The 19,205-nt window shown below is 48.1% G+C and overlaps 1 protein-coding gene across 1 annotated transcript; it reads right to left on the minus strand.

Annotated features, from left to right (window-relative positions):
• Positions 1–414: 414 nt before the first annotated feature.
• Positions 415–19,095, minus strand: PPME1 (protein phosphatase methylesterase 1). The gene is made up of 14 exons (XM_036404218.2): positions 18,977–19,095; positions 13,181–13,274; positions 12,273–12,365; positions 12,123–12,180; positions 11,603–11,654; positions 9,635–9,789; positions 8,480–8,570; positions 8,058–8,123; positions 7,721–7,853; positions 7,144–7,273; positions 6,693–6,737; positions 5,836–5,900; positions 4,747–4,814; positions 415–4,099 (listed from the first exon to the last, which is right to left on the minus strand). Exons 1-14 carry the CDS (start codon positions 19,072–19,074, stop codon positions 4,081–4,083), a joined length of 1,167 nt encoding a protein of 388 aa, XP_036260111.1. The 5' UTR covers positions 19,075–19,095; the 3' UTR covers positions 415–4,080.
• Positions 19,096–19,205: the final 110 nt, after the last annotated feature.

Consider the following 19,205-nt stretch of genomic DNA (forward strand, 5'->3'; position numbering starts at 1 on the left):
CCAGAGGCTCCACCAGCTCTTTGGGGCTGTTAATCCGGCCGGAATGTAAAACAGCCTGCAAGACTTGCAGCTTCTCCCAGTTCCAGTCAGGAACAAGCACCGCAGGACGCGGCGAAGGCTGAACAAAGCACAGGTTACTCACCAGCCCTTTTATTACTTCCAGATGTTTCTGCACATATGGGAGTCATTGGTCACAGGAAGGAGGGGGAAAAGTGAAAGCTGTGGCTAAATCCCCCACACTGGGGTGCAGGGAAGGGATGGGGGAGCATTTTGGATGACAAGAGGCTTCCATGAGTCACCAGAAAAACCCAGTGGCTGGGTCTGGTGCAGGAACAGCTGGATCAACCCCCTTCCTCCCCAGGCTGCTCCAAGGAGCCCGAGCATCACAGCTAAAGGGAAAGCAGGAATTCCCAATCCAGGATTTTCACAAATGCTTTATTTGTAGGCGAGGGAGATGGACACAGAACAGGACAAGACCAGGATGAGGCTGACACGGGACACGGCGTGTGGCCTCCAGGGAACTGACACTGACACACACACACACCCACACACACACTCACACACATTTTCCTTCTGGAAACAGCAAAACTTGGAGCAAACAGCCGGTCCCATTCCCGCTGTGTTGGATGCCACATGGACACCGAGGGGGCAGCACTGTCAGAGGGACGGACGGACGGACAGACAGCACAAATGAGGGATGCAGCTTTGGGCAACACAAAGGGCACTTCCAGCCTGTGAGCAGAGCACCAGGCTCAGGGACAATGCACCAGGGACAGGGGCTCTTGGAAGTGAAAAGCCATCAACTCAAGTTTGTGACCTTGCCTAAAGATGCAGGTCTGGATTTCCAAGAGTGGATTACCAGTTCAAACCAGTGAACAGCTGGTTGCCAGGCACTCCACGCAGCCCTTTTCCCAGGCCTTCTTGCCCCCAAAAGAAAAGGCAGTAGTGGAGAAGAGGAAAAATGTCAGTGCTAAAGTCACAGAATCAGAATAATTTGGGTAGGGATCAACCTTAAAACCCACCCAGTGCCACCCCTGCCATGGCAGGGACACCTTCCACTGTCCCAGGCTGCTCCAAGCCCCATCCAGCCTGGCCTTGGGCACTGCCAGGGATCCAGGGGCAGCCACAGCTGTTCTGGGCACCCTGGGCCAGGGCCTAAATTGTACAAAAACTTCTTCCTAATACCCAATAGACCCTCCTGGGGGCATTCTCCAAGGTCTGTGTTGCCCAGCTGTGCCTTTTGCAAGTCATCCCAGCGCTGCTTGCAAATCACAAACACGTGGGAAGCAGGGCTGGAACGGCCTTCCTCAGGTTGTCCAAGCCTTTCCCTGGCCAAAAGGGGAAAAAACAACAATTTTACCTACTGCTGCATCACCCCTGTCACAATCTGAGGGGAAAATTCTGGCTGGACAGCCCCAGGCCTGAGTTTAATTCCTTCCTCAAGGCCTGATTTATTCAAAGCAAGAGTACCTGCTTTGGCAATACAGGAAATAATCTTTTTCCAACAATCCCAATGCTCCAGTCATGTGTAAATCCCTGATGGCTTTGTACAGTACAGATAATCTGGCAAAACCCATCCTAGGTCTCAGACATTTATTTATTTAATTTATTCAATTAAAATGAAGCCTGCAACAGACCAGCATCCCAAAGTGCATCTCCTGCTCCTGCCAAACCTTGGGATCCTCCATTGGGAAGGATCCTCAATCCAACAAGTGAAACAAGACCAAGAGGGGTTTCTAAGTAATCAAAAGGCTGCAGGAAAAATGCAAAGCTGGGAATTTTGGGGAGGAATTTCTCTGTGTCCCTGTTTCTTGAGAGCCAGAGAGAAGACTCCTTCTCTCTGCAGTTACTTTTACCACAGCCTCTGTATTCTTCACCAAATGCCACTTACCCCAGCCTGCAGCCCCCTGGAAACTGCAGCAGGAGCATTAATACTCCTCAGCCAGAAGTCCAGTCTCAAAAATGTGCATGGCTTGACTTTATAGCCGAAAGGAATTTCCCTTCCACCCACCCCCGTGGTGCTGCTGCTGTCCCTGGAACCCATCCTTTTAATCCAGCCCCACAGGAGTCCCAGAACAGCCACCTGGGCAGGGCTGGGAGCTGGCACGGAGCAACGCACCAGTCACTTAAACAGGCTCTTGGAATATTTATTTTCTTTTCACTCACTCAATGTTAACAGCAAAACAGAATCCCAGGCAGCCCGCAGGGTTGCAGGAATCGTTCCTTTCCCGGTGGTGCTTCTGCAGAGTACAGAACTGGCTGGCTTTCCACGGAGGGTTCTGTTTGGTCGGGCTTTCTGACAGCTCACAGATCAGAGGGACAACGCGAGGCTCCGAGTCAGGCTCTCCAAGTGACTTCACCACGAAGGAATGTGACCTCACCGCGATGGAGACTGGACAGACACGCTGCACTCGCTCACCCCTAACGATCTGAACCAAGCAGTCTCCTGCAAAAGGGGATTTTGGCCATTTTGGGGACACGGCTGGGGAAAGAACTGTTTTGCATTTTGACTACTGAAGACCCACTGAATCCATCAGGAACTAGACCAGGGTGGAATTACATCAAATCAATGCATCAACACGGTGACTCACGGAGGGAAGCGCAGAGAGCCACCGACTGCTCCTGTCACACCTGAGTGCCCAGAGTGCCAGGAGGGCATTCCTCTCTGGAATGAGGCTGTGCCTGGTGAATCACAGCCAAGTGGAGCCCCATGGTCAAACCCTTTGTCCCACCTGCACCTCCCAAGTGCCAAGGATTCCTGATGGCTCTTGTCACGGGATGCGCAGGGCAGCTCCCAAGTCACCACAGAACTTTGCCTCGGCAGAGCAGGCTTAAAATCATCTGACAGCAGCAGGGGGTTATGGACACCAGGCAAAAAAAAAAAAAAAAGGGGTTTCACACATCCACCAGCAAAATATTGAGGAAAACTGCTCCAAAACGTGTCTGCTCTTAGACTCAAAAGTGACTCTTAGGTGAAAGCGAGCCCAGGAGCTATCTGTGGATAACTGAACCCTGAAGAAAAGCTCTCTGTGCACATGGAATTCTGGAAGGCAGGCAGCAAAATGATCTAGGAAGCAACAGTGGAAACAGGGTCCTTCCTCTTGTACTGGGGAGAACAGCTGCCTACACCTCTGCATCAACATCAGCAGGGCTGACTCCAAGCTCTCCCAGGGGTCTTCCTACAGCCCATTCCATGTTTTTCCATCCCAAAGGCGCTGATCTCTGCCCAGCTGTGTGTGGCAGCTACAAGAAGGGAAGGACAAACACATTCCAGGGGCAGAAAACAGACAAACTGCCTGCTGATCACATTGTCCCTGCTGCTCTTGGGTCTTCCCCATGAAGGCAGGTTCAGAGTCCCCTGGCCTGGGATGTGTCTGTAGTGGATGGAGTTATTCAGGCTCTCCTTCCCAGAGAGAACTTGAAACGAGCACCTGACAAACTGCAAGACTCTGAAATGGATCTCACAGTTCCCCTCTTGCCTTTTTGGTTCAGTCCCATCCAGCTTTGCCCAGGAAAGTGGCCTCCAGGCTTTTCCCACAGCTTAACCCCTAAGGCTGGCTCTGGTGAGATGAAACCTGAGCTCCCAATGAAGCCGATCCCTCGTCTGCTTTAGGGGGAAAAAAGTGTATGTATGTATAAAACCCAAATCTAAGGGGCACTTCCAAGATGATCCAGTGATTCCACAGAAAAATCCTGAAGCCTTTGGCTGTGCTGCAGTGCCCTCGGTGGATCTGGACTGCCAACAGCCCTTCTGCAGCTGGGTCCAGGAAAGCCTGAGAATCGGCCGAGGTCGGTATGATTGGCTACATGGGATTCCAGGAGGTCTTTCCTTGTGGCAGCAGAGAAGAGGATCCCAGTTCCAAGGGCCTGAAGAGCTTTTCATGGTCTTCAGTAGAAGCTGCTTCCCAGCAAGGAAGTCCCTAAGAATTTAGATATTCTGGAGAGCTAGTTCTAGGGGATGAATCTCACACCAACTTCTCACTGCTGCTGGACTGGGAGATGAGAGGATATGGATACATCACAGTGGCCTCTGGTGCAGTTTATTTACAATGGGAATCAGTGCTGGAGAACACCGGGATATTAACAAGCAGGAAACACACTAGGAGGCAAAAAAGAGAATGGAAGAAAGACTCCATGTTAGCATCAAGGTATTCTCTGCAAACTCTGTGACAACCTAAATTTAGCTGTAAAGCCCTTAGGTCCTCTCCCTCTCCCTATTCACACATCAACCTACACTATCAAGCTTATCAATCACACCCTTCTCTCACTGCCTGGCTGATCACAGGGGCCTGGCTTCCACAGGCCATTCTGATAAGAAAACACATGAGATAAGTATGGAAAGTCTGCAAAGTGAAGCACGCAGCTTTACCTGCCTCATCTCACCAGTATTTCTTGGCCAAGGGAGTGTGATGCAAGTTGTTTCCACAATGCAGGGCCTTGGTTACTTAATGAAATATTATTTAAGCTAAATGCCATAAAATTGTCATTTTGCTTTCTGGCAGGCTATAGAGAAAGAAATCTGCTTTGCTCCTCCCTTCCAAGGAAGGAGGTTTCATCAGCACACGTAAATATGTGAGAAATTTGAAAGGAACACAAACACTGAATGTATTACTGGCTGTGATTCAGAGCTGTTTGTTTATCTGTGGCTTTTAGCACCGTGCCAAAATTCCAGCCTCCCACCTCGAGAGCCAGACAGGCAGTGAGAGCAGGAGCTCTGCTCAGGGACACAGCTCCACGGAGCCTTACCACTGGAATCCACCAATGGGCTCTGTAAACCTGTGACGGATCAGGAACGTTGCAACAGCTTCAGCAACCTGAGAGAAGGGGAAAAAATAGCTCAGGATTTAAAGGGACACTAAGAGAGGACGAAACCCAGTCAGTTTTCAAAGCCTGCAGTATTTCCAACAACAGTCCACATCCTCAGGAGTCTGTTGCTGAACCATTTGCTCCTTTAAAACAAGAGCTCTGTGTAACACACCTCCAGCTTTACTCCGACACTGAGCCTGCCATCAAGAAATGACCAAACCTTTTCTCCGCCCATTTCAGTAGTTCTTAAAACAATTAGCAGGGAGAAAAGGTAAATTCAGGATGCAAGACAGTAACCTGGAATGGTTTGGGCTGGGAGGAACATTAAAGCTCATCCATTTCCAACACCTGCCATGGGCAGGGACACCTTACACTACACCAGGCTGCTCCAAGCCCCGTCCAGCCTGGTCAACATTGCTCAGAATGTATAAAAAACCAGTAGCAGCTTAAGAACTCAGTATGTTTAGATAAAAATACCTATTTCAGACTGTAAAGTGAAGCACAGAAAGGCTGAGTTTTAACACAGCTGTCAGTGCAGAACGAGCTTTAAAACCAGATGTGTTCCCAACCACAGGCTCCACCGCATTCCTGCTTCCATCTGGACACAAACTCCAGCAGTGCCCAGAAGCAGCACTGCTCTGTCAGAGCTGCTAAAGGAACATTTGGTTTCTATTTGGAAAATTTGAACCACTCAACAAAACACAGACAAACCTCTAACGCTGCAGATTTGTGCAAGGGATAGTGGGGAACTGCATGAGGAATGAAGGGGGAGAAATCCACACTCCACATGGGTGGAATTAGGTACATCACCACGAGCCTGAGAGTTAAAGCCATAGCCCAGCCCTGTGGCATGTAACATCTTAGCCAGGGCTTTCTAGACAGCTAAAAAATCCAAGCTGCTGGTGAAAGGCAGTTGTTGTGCCAACAGATGCCCCTGAGGTACGATCTCTGCTCCATGGTAAGGAACAGATCCTTTTATGCATTTCAGATGGTGGATTATTGTAGCTTCAACCCCACGGCGGGGCTCACCTTGTCCGGAGCATCCTCATGGACTGCGTGGCCACACTGTGGGAGGACCTGCATCTGGAACTTGCCTGTGGGTTGAGAGAGTCAGCACACAGATCTCACACTCTGCACCTACTGACCTCAGCACTGAGTGTAGCTGGAAAAGGGGCCCCAGGGATGGCAGGGAGTCTCAGCAGACTCCACACCATGCACAGCCCATGGTCTCCACAGGAAACATGGACCAGCTGCTTAGTTCACCTTCTCCAGGTGTAACTAGAACAGGTTCCCAGGAGTTCAAATGGAGCTGAGCTTCTCAGAGCTCCTCAATGCAGGCAGGTGTCAGAGTTAGAACTCTCACCAGATTTACCTTAAGGTAACGTTTATCCTGCTGTCCAATACTACTCTCTAGTACTGGTTGCTCTGGAAGGCTGGGATGGGGGGAAAAACGCCAACCCAAGCCCCAAAACATGAATGAAGTGCTTAATCTTGGTCTGCTGTCTGTCAGAAACACTGGGAGATGGGAGAATTTGGAATGGTCCCAAGTGTCCTAGCTAGGAACATCAGGGATGTAGCTAGAAAGGGGAAAAATGGATTAGGGAAAAGCCCTCACAGGCAATCATTCTGATCCAAGAGAAGTGTAGCAGCTCCACTGCTGGGAGCACTGAACGCTGGATTGAACAAAACCCACAGCAGCAGCCCTTTGAATTGAACCTTTCCCTGCTCACCTTCCCCACCTTTCCTTGACCACAGCAGGAGAACACTTTGGGATGGACAAATTCTTTAATACCCATTTGTTTGGATATTGACTGCACCCATAGCAACAAGCTGTCATGCAAAAAGAGCATTACAGTAAGGCTGAAGTAACAATACTAAATACTTACCTTGCATCTGTCCAATGGTCAGATCTTTATCCAGCCTGTCAACACCTACAAGCAGAGAGAACACAATTCTCTGAGCCAGGCTTTACTCTGTATTCTAAAAGAGACATTAGATTGAAAAGCAGAAAATAAACACCTCTGACACCCAGACAAGGGCATTTCACTGCTGCACCTTGAGAGAGTAAAGTTACAGCAAAGAAACACAGCCAAAAATGCAGGAGCACACCCCTCCCTACTACTTAAAAGGGTATTTACAAAAGGTATTTGCTATTAAGGTATACAAAAAGGGCTTAAAGCTGTACTTGACTTTCACTGGAGAAGTTGAGATCACACCACGCTATTTTAGGAGACACAGAGAAGCCCAGGAACCACTGCAGCCCAATGCTGACCCTGTGCTCTAAAATGCAAGTGTGACATCACTGAGGTGCACACCAGGGCTGGGAGGGACACGTACCAGCTAGAAGCAAGAGCTTTGGAGTGGGACAGCTGAGGAAGAGGTTGGATAAACCCCTGAACCAGCCATCCCAGTACTTCTCTGTTTTGGCCAGCTCGATTCGCCACGTGTATAAATGCTCCTTCTTTGTCTGCAGGGAGGAGAGAGAGCTCTGCATCAGTGATCAGCAAAACAGCAGAAAGAAAACCAGCTCAGGGAGCCACCTGGAAATGCATAAATACATAGATATAAAAAATAAAACCAATACTGGCTCCCTCTGGTGGAGTACACACTTCCAGGGATGACCCTCCTTGCTTCTAAGTCTCTCTCCAAATCAAAGTACATGAGTGAGTAGGGAACAAGAAAGTCAGCAAGAGCTACGCCAAGAGGAGAAGAGCCTGCAGGATTCAGGGCAATCAATTTGCTACTCTTTACTGACACAAATAGCTCACAAATTGTCTGAACATTTGGGCTTGGCTCACATCCAGTTTTCTCTCCCTGGAGTGGCTGCCTTTCATTCTAGCTTGGATATGATTTGGATAACCACAGGTGACAGCTCTTGCAGGGGAAGCTGAAAACACAGCAACAAGTTCCCAACCTCTGTGTCATCCTCTTTCTTCCTTTTGTTGACAGAGCCTCCTCCTTCCTCATCCTCGTCCTCTTCCTCCTCCTCCTCAATAATTCCCTCTACTATGGCTTTAGGGCATTCAGGACTGGCAGCCTCTTCGCACCTGTGAAAATAAAATCAGAAACTGATTCCCTGGCAAAAGGAAAAAGTCCAAAGCAAAACACCACCCAGGATTAAACCATAGGTGTTCAGCAATTTTGCTTTAAGAAATTTTCATTTTCAAGTGCACTTATGTAGCAATGGTGTTGTAAAACAGAAAAAAAAAAGATTTTAAAATAATAAATGAAAGAAACCAAAGGCCACCTACTGTTTGACTTGACCGACCATAGAAACTCTGGCAGATTCAAGATTTCTTATCTGTCCACTTTTTACACTAGGGGGAAAAAATAATCATAAGACAGAAATATTTACTGAAGAGATTCAAGAATCAGCAGGCCCAGAAAGAGGAGTTAAACTCCTCTACATCTCAGGACTTCCCAAACCATTCCCAAAGCCCCTGCTCTCGCACTGAACAGAGTGGCTCGAGCTAAACTTCTGTGACCCTCCCTTTGTCACTGTAACTGAGAAGAGAAAGAGGGAGAAGGCTGGTGGGGAAACAGCGAAGCAGGGTTAAACCCATGGCAGGGCGCTGGGAGAGGGCCTGTCGACAGCCAGACTATACAAACTTTGTTTCCTTCGGGAGTCAGGCGACAAAGACAAGTGATTCCAGAGGCTGAAACCAAGCTTTACCTCCACTCAATGGCATTCTCAAGCGACTTGAATGTTTTGGGACGACTCCTTAGGAAGTTCTGCATGCTGTTCAAGGCATCCATGGCAGTACCTAAAAGCAAATGGCATCATCTTCATCAGCTTCACGGCATCTGATGAAATTATTGCCACATCCCTCTACACAAAACTGGCTGCAATGCCCTCACAGAGAGCTGGAGCTCCCCAGCAATCTAATGCTGCTAAGGAAAGTACAGGTTAGTATTGCTAAGCCAACAGTCATATTGGAAAATTGCTTTTTGAACAGGTAGGATGTTCAGACAGAGAAAGCAGCAGTCATTTATCAGCACCAAGCAGTACAGCAAAAGCCACCCTCCTCCCCACCAAGAAAGTGTTTCAAAGAAATTAGTGCCAAGGTGGTGTTAGGTCATAGGCTTGGCTCAGTGATCTCCAAGGACTTTTCCAACCTAGCTGATCCTCTGATTCTGTGACAGGAAAAAGGCAAACAGAGGGAAGACAGCTGGAAAAAGGAAAAGGAAGAAAAGGAGAAGGAGAAGGAGAAGGAGAAAGGAGAAGGAGAAGGGGAAAGAAGAAGGAGAAGGAGAAGGAGAAAGAAGGAGAAGGGAGAAGGAGAAGGAGAAAGGAGAAGGGGAAAAGGAGAAGGAGAAGAAGAAGGAGAAGGAGAAAGGGAAGGAGAAGGAGGAAGGAGAAGGAGAAAGGAGAAGGGGAAAAGGAGAAGGAGAAAGGAGAAGGGGAAAAGGAGAAGGAGAAAGAGAAAGGAGAAGGAGAAGGAGAAGGAGAAGGAGAAGGAGAAGGAGAAGGAGAAGGAGAAGGAGAAGGGAGAAGGAGAAGGGAGAAGGAGAAGGAGTAGGAGAAGGAGAAGGAGAAAGGAGAAGGAGAAAGGAGAAGGAGAAGGAGAAAGGAGAAAGGAGAAAGGAGAAGGAGAAGGAGAAGGAGAAGGAGAAGGAGTAGGAGAAGGAGAAAGAGAAGGAGAAAGGAGAAGGGAGAAGGGAGAAGGAGAAAGGAGAAGGAGAAAGAGAAGGAGAAGGAGAAGGAGGGGTCACACGGAAAGCTTTTTGTGCGCACAGGATCTGCAGGGAGGATGGGCTGGGTTTAGAGAGGGCGCAGACCCTGGTGTTTGGGGGATGCGGTGCCAGGAGCAGGGCTGGGCACACTCACCCTCCACGACGTCGATCATGCAGAGCCCCAGCAGGCTGGGCAGCAGGTTGGCCACGGCGGTGTGCACGGCGATGGCGCCGCCCATGCTGTGCCCGATCAGCATGATGGGCGGCGGCAGGTCCCCGTAGAGCGCCTCCACCACGCTGCCCACGTCCCTGCAGGCACAGCAAACCCGTCTGGCGCCCAGCAGGGACACGGCCCGCACGGGCAGCGCCCCACGCCCCCGCTGAGCCCCAGGCTGCACACCGGCTCGTTCTGCTGTCGCTGCTGCAGAGCAGGAAACCCTGCACATCCGCGCCATTCTCCTTCTGTTAGCAGCATCCTCACTCAAAAGGTACTAATTTAAAAGATGGTCAAGCAAGCTGGCCTAGTGGAAGGTGTCCCTGCCCATGTGGATGAAATTTACAGTCCCTTCCAGCCCAAATTCTGTGATTCCTTGTAGAAGACGTTTTAGGCTGACACTTGCTGGTGGGAACGTTAAATAAAAGGTGAGAAAAAGCTGTCAAATCATCTTGCATGGAAGCAAAAACCAAGAAATTCATTGTTCTTAAAAGAAGAAACTGGAATTAGAGAGAGAAAAATAACTGCTGGCCCTGCTGACCATGGCAAAGACGAACAACACTGAGCACGAGCAAAAAGACTGAGACTCTCTGTGAGCACAGACAGGCAAGGGGCAATTTCCCCACCCTTCCCAAAAGGTACCTCCTGTTAAACTGAAGCTGTCACTTCCTGACACTTTTGCCAGGATGGGAAAGCTGGCTGGTATGATTCCCAAACCCCAGAACAGCAGCAGAGCTCACAGCTGAAATCTCCTGTAGAGCAGTTTAAAGATACCCCCCCAGCTGGCTTTCCTGACTACAGCCATTCAGAGGAACCTGAGAACTGAGCAATTTTTATTGGAAAAAATGATTCCATTTTTTATTGAAAATGGAAAACAAGTTAAAAAAAAAAAAAAAAAAAAAGCACCACAAAAAAACCACACAAGAACAGGTTGACCAGGTTGACCGGCTTGTCTGCTCCACTAGAGAAAATTGTTTGAGGACTTGATTTAAAAGAACAAACAGGAACACCAGCTATAATTTAAGGCTCCTCTTTAAAAGATATTCAGGGCTAAATTTCAAGCTCATTGCTAAGAAGAGGGGAAGGTTTCAAAACAAAAGGAACTTGCTTTTCCCCCCACAGCAGTGCTGCTCCAGATCTAAAATATTCTAATTATTTAATCCAGCATCTCCTCAGGACAGTTACACATCAGGATCTGACAAGGCATAAGCAGCAGGAATAAGGTATACAATGGAAGTCAGAATACATTTCACACATGGCCTCCCCTCAACAAACCAAGTGGATTTGTCCATGGGAAGGTTACAAAATCCTTCATCATTTAGTTGTACTCACAGCAAAGAGTCTCTTTGTACTAAATATGGGCAGAACATAATGTGCTTAGCAGTGGGTATTTGCTTTTCTTACAGTTTTGTCAAGAGGGGGATGGATTTGCATGCCAAAGCGGGTCGTGACAGTTTGGAAAAGCAATTCTATGCTTGAAAATCCTGTGTTTGTGACCCAGACTTCAGGAGTGTTACCAGGCCAATGTGGGCCCGCCCTGACCAGTCACCCCAGGGGCTGAGGAAGAGTCAAACTGGTGATTCAGACTAAAATACCCCATGCTTCTAAGGGAAGCATTCCACCTCCCTTAGGAACTCTTCAGCATGTGGCACGTTTAAAGTGCTCAGTGTTTAAAAACTCAGGGTACTGGGAGAACAACTCCAGCTCTTGGAATCTGACTCAGCTGGGAGGGACATCATTTCAAACTGCCCCAGAATGGAAGGAAAGGAGGGGTAACTACCAGAATCACGTGAAGTTAATCTTCCAGCTCCTCTGAATGAAGGCTGTGTGCCCTCAAGGAGTTTATTGTTCAGCCAAGGAGAGAAAGGGGAGGTTTGTAAAAAGGGAAACGAGCATAAGTCTCCTTACTTTGCCATAGTCTCTGCAGACAGATCTTCAGGATTCCTTACTTTTGTTTCTCCTAGAAAAAAACCCAACCCAAGTTAAGTTCACTTAAGTTGAAAAGCTTCAGGTCCCCTCAGGACTTAGAGCAGTGATGGTACAAAGCTTTTAGGCACAGATATGAAGAGCAAGCCCACTGCAATGAACATGAATAATTAAGAAACACAGAATTAACAGGAACACTTGGTTCCTTATGAATCTTAAAATGGAAGAACAGTCCTCGTTTCTCATGGCAAGGACCACTTAAAGGTTATGGAAATATGAAAGAGGGCTTGGTGGACGGAAGCAGTCCACCACTGTCTCAAGCAAAACTTCAGGGGGTCTCAGCTTCTGACAGAAGCCAGTCTTCCATCCCTGCTTTTGAATCAAATTGGGATGCCTTAAGGATGTTTTCCCAGCCATCCTGAGAGGGACTCATTGCATCTCTTGAAAAATGGGAGCATGTGTAACACATTGATTTGACCCCAGCTTTATTTCTTTGACTTACCATGGCCTCGGAGGTCTAAGGCCACAATCCTACACTGGATCCTGCTGATGATTGCAGACTGCAAGCAGAGACAGAGAGAATGTTGTTTGCAAAGGGAGATCAGCAGCAACAAGCAGGTGCAGCCACAAACAGAGCAGCAGCTTTACTTACAGTAAACACAGCCCAGGACAGGGCAGAGTGGCCTCCACCGTGCAGCAGCAGCAAGACAGGCCCCTCCAAGCCACTTTTGTAAATTCGAAAAGTGTATGAACAGTTAAAGACATTTCTCAGAGCTACTTCAAGGCAGCAGAGTGAATTTTGGAGCTTGCAATACCAAACAGTATTTTATTTCTACCTTTCATTTATCTGACCAACAGGAATGTTCAAGCATTGTCTGGACAAAAATCTAACTCAGTTTAAGCTTCAAGAGTTGTATTCCTGCTGCCCAGGTTTTCTCCCCGTCTTTAATTCTCCTATCCCCTGTCCTTTTCTCCCTGGGCACAACAGGGAGGTGAACTAAGAGAAAACTAGAAATCCATTAGGAAAAAAAGATGGAGAGTTATTTTTTACACAGGCAAAATAATGAGAGGGCAAAAAATGGTTTTAAACTAGAAGAAGGGAGATTTAGATTAAATGTTCATAAGAAATTCCTCCCTGTGAGGGTGTGCACCCTGGCACAAGTGCCCAGAGGATTGCCCCTGGATCCCTGGCAGTGCCCAAGGCCAGGCTGGACTTTGGGGCTTGGAGCAGCCTGGGACAGTGGGAGGTGTCCCTGCCCATGGCTGTTGGAAACGCTTTTTAAAAATTATAAAAAATTAAATTAAATTAAATTAAATTAAATTAAAAATGATTACTAAAGAAGCAATATCAGGAATTGGCCTTGCTAGGCACAGTTTAACTGTCAGCCTAGAAGGGATAGTTCTGGTTATGAACACTGAACCTTGCAGGAGACATAATGGAAGATGAGAGGGAACACATGAAAAAGCTGAGGAACCCCAATAAACTAAACAAAACGTGAAACCTCCCCCATGATCTCTGGGATTATGACAAATTCCATATGGGGAAAGAAAAAAGGATATATCCTTGCCAGTTTCATTTTCTACCACAACGTCCTCCATAGACTCAAAGTACTGGCTCCAAAGCACTGGTGAAAAATCACGCTTTCTTCCAGGGCTGCAAGACAGAAAAAATTCCATAAGAAAGAGTTATTTTTAAAGTCCTCCACTGAAATTGGCATCCAGGCCTCCTCTCGCTGGTGTTACACAACAGCGCAGACTGGAAGCAAACGGCGCATCAGTGAAATTCCCACACAACCACAATATCCAGAATTCTACTGTCAGTGAAGGAATCCTCCCCTAATTGTTGCTCCTAGTGAGGAAACGCAGTGGAGACAGAGAAGAGAGTACTTTCCTCATCGAGTCATTCCAAGGAAGACTGAGCAATGGTGATTTAGACTACACAGGCCCAAGGCAAGGGAAAATAAACAGAACAGTGATACTGTCCCAGTACCACCTCCGAGTCTGCAGTGACCCACAGGCAAAAGGTGCCCAGCTGACAAACCAATTTATTTTTTGCTTCCTTCAAAAGGTGCAGCTGTGCCCTCTCCTTGTACCACCATTACTGACAAAAGGCTCTGCAATCAGAATTTTCCTGATGACTCAGTTGATGCAGAATTTGTTTCTCGGGCTGGTATTTACTCAGTAAGGCTAAAAGAGTAGTGCTTAATTTTGGAAGTGGCATAATTAGGCTCAATTCGAGCCCAGGATACAGGATGAGTAACAGTGCACCATTTTAACCATGTTTTTGCACTTCAGCTCTTCTGGGGGAGGCAGGCAGGCAGCACAGAATATTAAAATCAAGCATGGGCGTGAGGGGTGAAAGACCTTCAGAGCAGAAAAATCCCTGCTGGAGAAGTTTCTCCTGAATTCTCGGCTTCCTAAAGAAATAGAAAATAACAGACAAAGCAGCTTTTCAATTTTGCAGAAACAAAACTTCTGTTTCCCCTGGTGTTTCTAGGATATGAAACATAAACCAGCCACCCCCTGAATGGACCAAATTCCCTCCTGGGGGTTTCCAGACTTCTTGTTAAATCTCAACTAAATAGAATGAGAAGTCACACACCTACATGGATCCAGAAAATATTAATCTCTTTTACCACCTCAGCCTAATCTCATCCTCTGATCAAGGAAAAAAATATCACAGTCAAAGCTTAATTTTTGCCTGGAAGCCATCCCAGCCCTGATCACATGCTCTCTCCATACCAGTTCTGGTTCTTTCTGGAGATGCAGAGAACTGCCCACAGCTTGGATGATTTCCCCTCTCTGGGTTTTGCATAGGTAGGATGTGCAGCCAGTGAAAACGAATTCCTTCACCCTTTCCAAGTGCAGCATTTCAGCTGCAGCCAGGCTCTTGCACAGCGTGCTACAGCTGCCTTTGGGCTCCCCTGCCCTGAGCAGCTCCAGGAGACCAGCGCATGCTGTCATCTGCCTGGCTACAGCCCTTCCCACCGATCCACAGATGTGCTGGGCAGCAGGAACTCCCTGCTGGCCCAGCCCTGGCATCGCTGTGACACCAAGAATCTGTAGGGAACAGGGCATCCGAGCAACGGTGAGGAAACGCGAGCGACCTCAGGTTTCACCCTGGACCCCCAAAAGGGCAGAATAAATGTGCTGCTTTCCACAAAATCCCAGGTGACCACAGAGGGCTGAGCAAACAAGTTCCTCCAAAGAAAGGAATCCTTGATTTTGAGTTTTCCTAGAGCTGCTTTTTTTAGCGAAGCATCACCACACATTCAGAATTAGAAGTCTGCCCAAATAAACAGCAGCTGTGGTTTTGCACCTTCCTATGTTGAAGTCATATTTTGCTGGCCAGTATTTAAGCTGGCAGAACTAACTAATAGCTTTTTAAAGTATCCAGCAAACCAAAACAGAAATGGATCTGACATAATAACTTTTCTAGACCGATCCTTAAACTCCAAGCCAGCATATTAAACTGGAATTACAAAACAAATTCTGGGCACCCTCTGTTTTATGCTATTGTGCAGGTTATCCTCTTTGTCATGTCATTGATCCTTAGGATGCCCACATGGCTCAGCAAATCTTTCCCCAGTTTTTGAAGGGGTTTTCTTTCAGGTATTTTCCTAAAATGAAAAAAAAAAAAATAGTTGCACCAAGCAGAAGGAACCATTTTCAGAAAGTCCTTTTTCTGCTGAGAGCCCCTATTTAAAACTACTAAAGCAAATATAGAACAAGTGCATGAATCAGGAGATTTCATTCCCACATCATATTTGAACCCAAGCAAATCAAACATCATCCACAAGTACGAACTGCCACGGCTGACAAGTTGTATTTAGAAATTCTAAAAATTGACAAGGACAGTATCTTAAGTTCTGCCTTAGAGATGCTGAATACATAAATTGTTGGGTTTTTTTTTATTAAAAGGATTCTAAGGGGAAAAAGTGGATTAAAAAGGAAGAAATGAGTAGGAATTGCCATGATTGAATTACACAGATCTGATCCAATCATGCCCTTTTAGATAATTGAAAGATCTTCAGAGACTGTGTGTGATTTTTACTCACACATTGGAAAGGAACAGCAAACTGACTTTCACTTTTAAATCCCATCCAGGTGCTTAGCTCTGAATGAGCCACTAGCAAAAAACAAAGGGCAAAAAACAAACAAGACAGGAAATGCAGAAGCTGCTACAGCTGTTGGGATCTGCTGCCATGGGGGGTGGCTTTACAAATTCTATTATTTTATTCCCCCACAGAACACAGAGTCAGCCCATAAGCCTGATTTTGTTTTGTTTTGTGATTTCGATTTCGTTTTTGGTTTTCATCCATGGAGTAATTTGAAGGAATCACTTGCAATTCCCAACACAGCCTTGGCCGTGAGCGCTCCTTAAAGAAATGGGCACGGAATTCCTCCCAGAGGCTGAGTTTCACATATTGCTCGAGCCTAAGAGAAGCTCCAGCCTCCTTTGGAAAGGGCCTTTTGGAACCATCATTTCTGCTGGAGAGCACTTAAATCCAGGGAGGAGAGGACTGTGCTGGCAAAGCAGGAATTGATGCCACGTGCCATGAAATGCACTGAAATTCCAGCATGCATCCCATGCTCCACTCCCAAGCATGTCACAGGAGCCACGCTGGATTTCAGGGAGAATTCCCTCCCCAAAAGGGCTGCCCAGGGCAGCAGTGAGTCCCCATCCCTGCAGGGACTGAAAGCTGTGTGCATGTGGCACTTGGGGACGTGGGGCAGTGGTGGTGGCCTGGGCAGGGCTGGGGGAAAGGCTGGACTCCAGGATCTTGGAGGGCTTTTCCAACCTGAACCATTCCAAGATTCAGTTTGCTTCGCCACCTTGACTTCTCTCCCACGGAGAGACAGAAGGAAGTGATTGTACTGAAAAAATAGCAAGGAAAGAATAAATTTTAAAGAAAAAAGCTAGGAACAAGTTTATTTTCACGGATTTAAATGCAGCAACAGGTGCTGGTTTTTTACGAACTACTGAAACACACATGAACCTTTTAACAGCATGTCGCCAAAAAATGTAAGACTTTATTTAAGTTAGGAAGTTCTCAGTAAATTCTGTTTTTCTGTAGCAATCTCACATGCTTGAGCCTCTGCTTGTCAAGATCTGCTTTCAGCTACACCACAGTCACATTAAGATGACCTGCATGGTGGAAAAAAAGGGAATAAAAAGAAAGTGCCCAACACACCGGTCAGAGGATTTAGCCATGGAAAACTCAAGTTGCTGGCATTCTTGGATATTAAGGTTAAACCTATTTTTTTAAAAGCCTGGCTTGCAATTCAAGAAATTGAAAGCGCAGAGGTAAATCACATTTATAAATGCGAGATGCTTAATGCAGCAAACAAATATTTTCCTAAGTTTAGTTATTTTTGTTCCCTGTAGAAGTTTGAATTTTGAAGGACTGTTTCAGGGCAGCCCTGCACATCTGCCAGCACTGTAAATCACACTGTGTTTTCCCTGTACAACTAATCCCTTTCTCTTTTGGTGGAATTCTCTTCAGGGGGAATCTTGCACTTGTTTGAACAGAACTGAACTTTGGTAAGGGTAAGCTCAGCTTAAGCTAAACTTTTATCCCACTCCCTCTTGTCTCCTTTTCACAGAAGCCCCAGGCCCCTCTGGATGAGGCCGTTCCATGCTGGATGTGCAGCACCTCCCACAACAGGAACATCACCTGTAAAGGGATTTACTGGGGGGCAGAGAGGAACATCAAACCACAACATGATTATGAACTACTCTCCACTGCTTCCAAGGGAAGATTCCAGGGGAATTCCTGATCCTTAACCGCAGCGCTGGATTTTGTTTCATTCACAATAATTTCCCTGACAGCGTTTAAAACCCCATGCATGGTAAGAGAGGAAGAATTTTATAAATTAATACATGTTACATCCTTAGACACTGGTCAGCCTTCCCCCACAGATCCCAAAATGTGCTCTCAACCCCTGCTGAAAAGATTAAAGAGTATCCCAGACTTTTCCATCATCTCGAAATGCAGATTTAAGCAGGGATTAAAGTCACTTGGCAGTCCCTTCACATGGGTGCCTGCGGCTGAGAAATCATGGAATGTTCTGACTTGGAAAGTGACCCAGCACAAGGATTACCCAAGTCCAACTGCAGCTGAGGAATTCAGGTCCTGAGAATTTCCACACCCCTCTCCCCCCAGCCACACCCTCAGGTACAGCCCAGACATGGTGCCGGACCCTTCCTCCAAACACGGATGGCAAAAGGGCCGGGAGGAAAGGGCTGGAGAGCTGATCCCAGCACCTCCCCCGGCCTGAGGATACGCTGGGCACTGGTGCCTCTGCAGCTGGAGCAGCCTGGTCCAGGTGCCACTCACCTGAAGCACGGGGAAGCAGGACCAGCCCTCCTTCCAGACCCCCTAAGAATGGCCACCACTTGCTCCAGATCCCCAGTAATGACCATTCCCTCTCCAGATCCCCCAGGACGAGCTCCCCTCTGTCCCGATCCCCCGACAATGACCATTCCCTGTCCAGATGTCCCGATAATGACCATTCCCTGTCCCGGTCTCCCGACAATGACCATTCCCTGTCCCGATCTCCCGACAATGACCATTCCCTGTCCAGATGTCCCGATAATGACCATTCCCTGTCCCGATCTCCCGACAATGACCATTCCCTGTCCAGATGTCCCGATAATGACCATTCCCTGTCCCGATCTCCCGACAATGACCATTCCCTGTCCAGATGTCCCGACAATGACCATTCCCTGTCCCGATCTCCCGACAATGACCATTCCCTGTCCAGATGTCCTGATAATGACCATTCCCTGTCCAGATCCCCCAGGACAAGGTCCCCTCTGTCCAGATCTCCCAATAATGACCATTCCCTGTCCAGATCCCCCGATAATGACCATTCCCTGTCCCGATCTCCCAACAATGACCATTCCCTGTCCAGATGTCCCGATAATGACCATTCCCTGTCCCGATCTCCCAACAATGACCATTCCCTGTCCAGATGTCCTGATAATGACCATTCCCTGTCCAGATCCCCCAGGACAAGGTCCCCTCTGTCCAGATTTCCCAATAATGACCATTCCCTGTCCCGATCCCCCGACAATGACCATTCCCTGTCCAGATGTCCCGATAATGACCATTCCCTGTCCCGATCTCCCAACAATGACCATTCCCTGTCCCGATCTCCCAGTAATAACCCTTCCCTGTCCAGACCCGGAATACCGTGCCTCCCTTCTTGGCAGATCCCCCCAGTACAGGCCCCCGGTCCCTCCAGACCCCCGGCCCGCCCCCCTGCCCTGCAGAGCCTCCGCTCCGCTGTCACCTCTCCCCCCGAGCTCCCCCCGCTCTCCGCATCCGCCCCTGCCCTTCCTCCGCCTACCCCATGCGCATCTTGGACCCGGACTGGCCGCCGCCGCCGGGCAACGGGGGCCGAGGTGGCAGGCGGCCCAGATGCAGCTGCTTCTCCAGGGCCGACATGACAGCCGGGAACACCGGGAACACCGGGACCCCCGAGAGCGCCGCCCCCGCCCCGCCGCGCCGGAAGCGGCTCCGCCAACAGCGCCGCCGCGCGGCACCGAGCGCGCCCGCCCGCCCGCAGGGCACCAAGG

The sequence above is a fragment of the Molothrus ater genome, chromosome 2 (genome assembly GCF_012460135.2).
Source record: "Molothrus ater isolate BHLD 08-10-18 breed brown headed cowbird chromosome 2, BPBGC_Mater_1.1, whole genome shotgun sequence".
NCBI lineage: Eukaryota > Metazoa > Chordata > Aves > Passeriformes > Icteridae > Molothrus > Molothrus ater.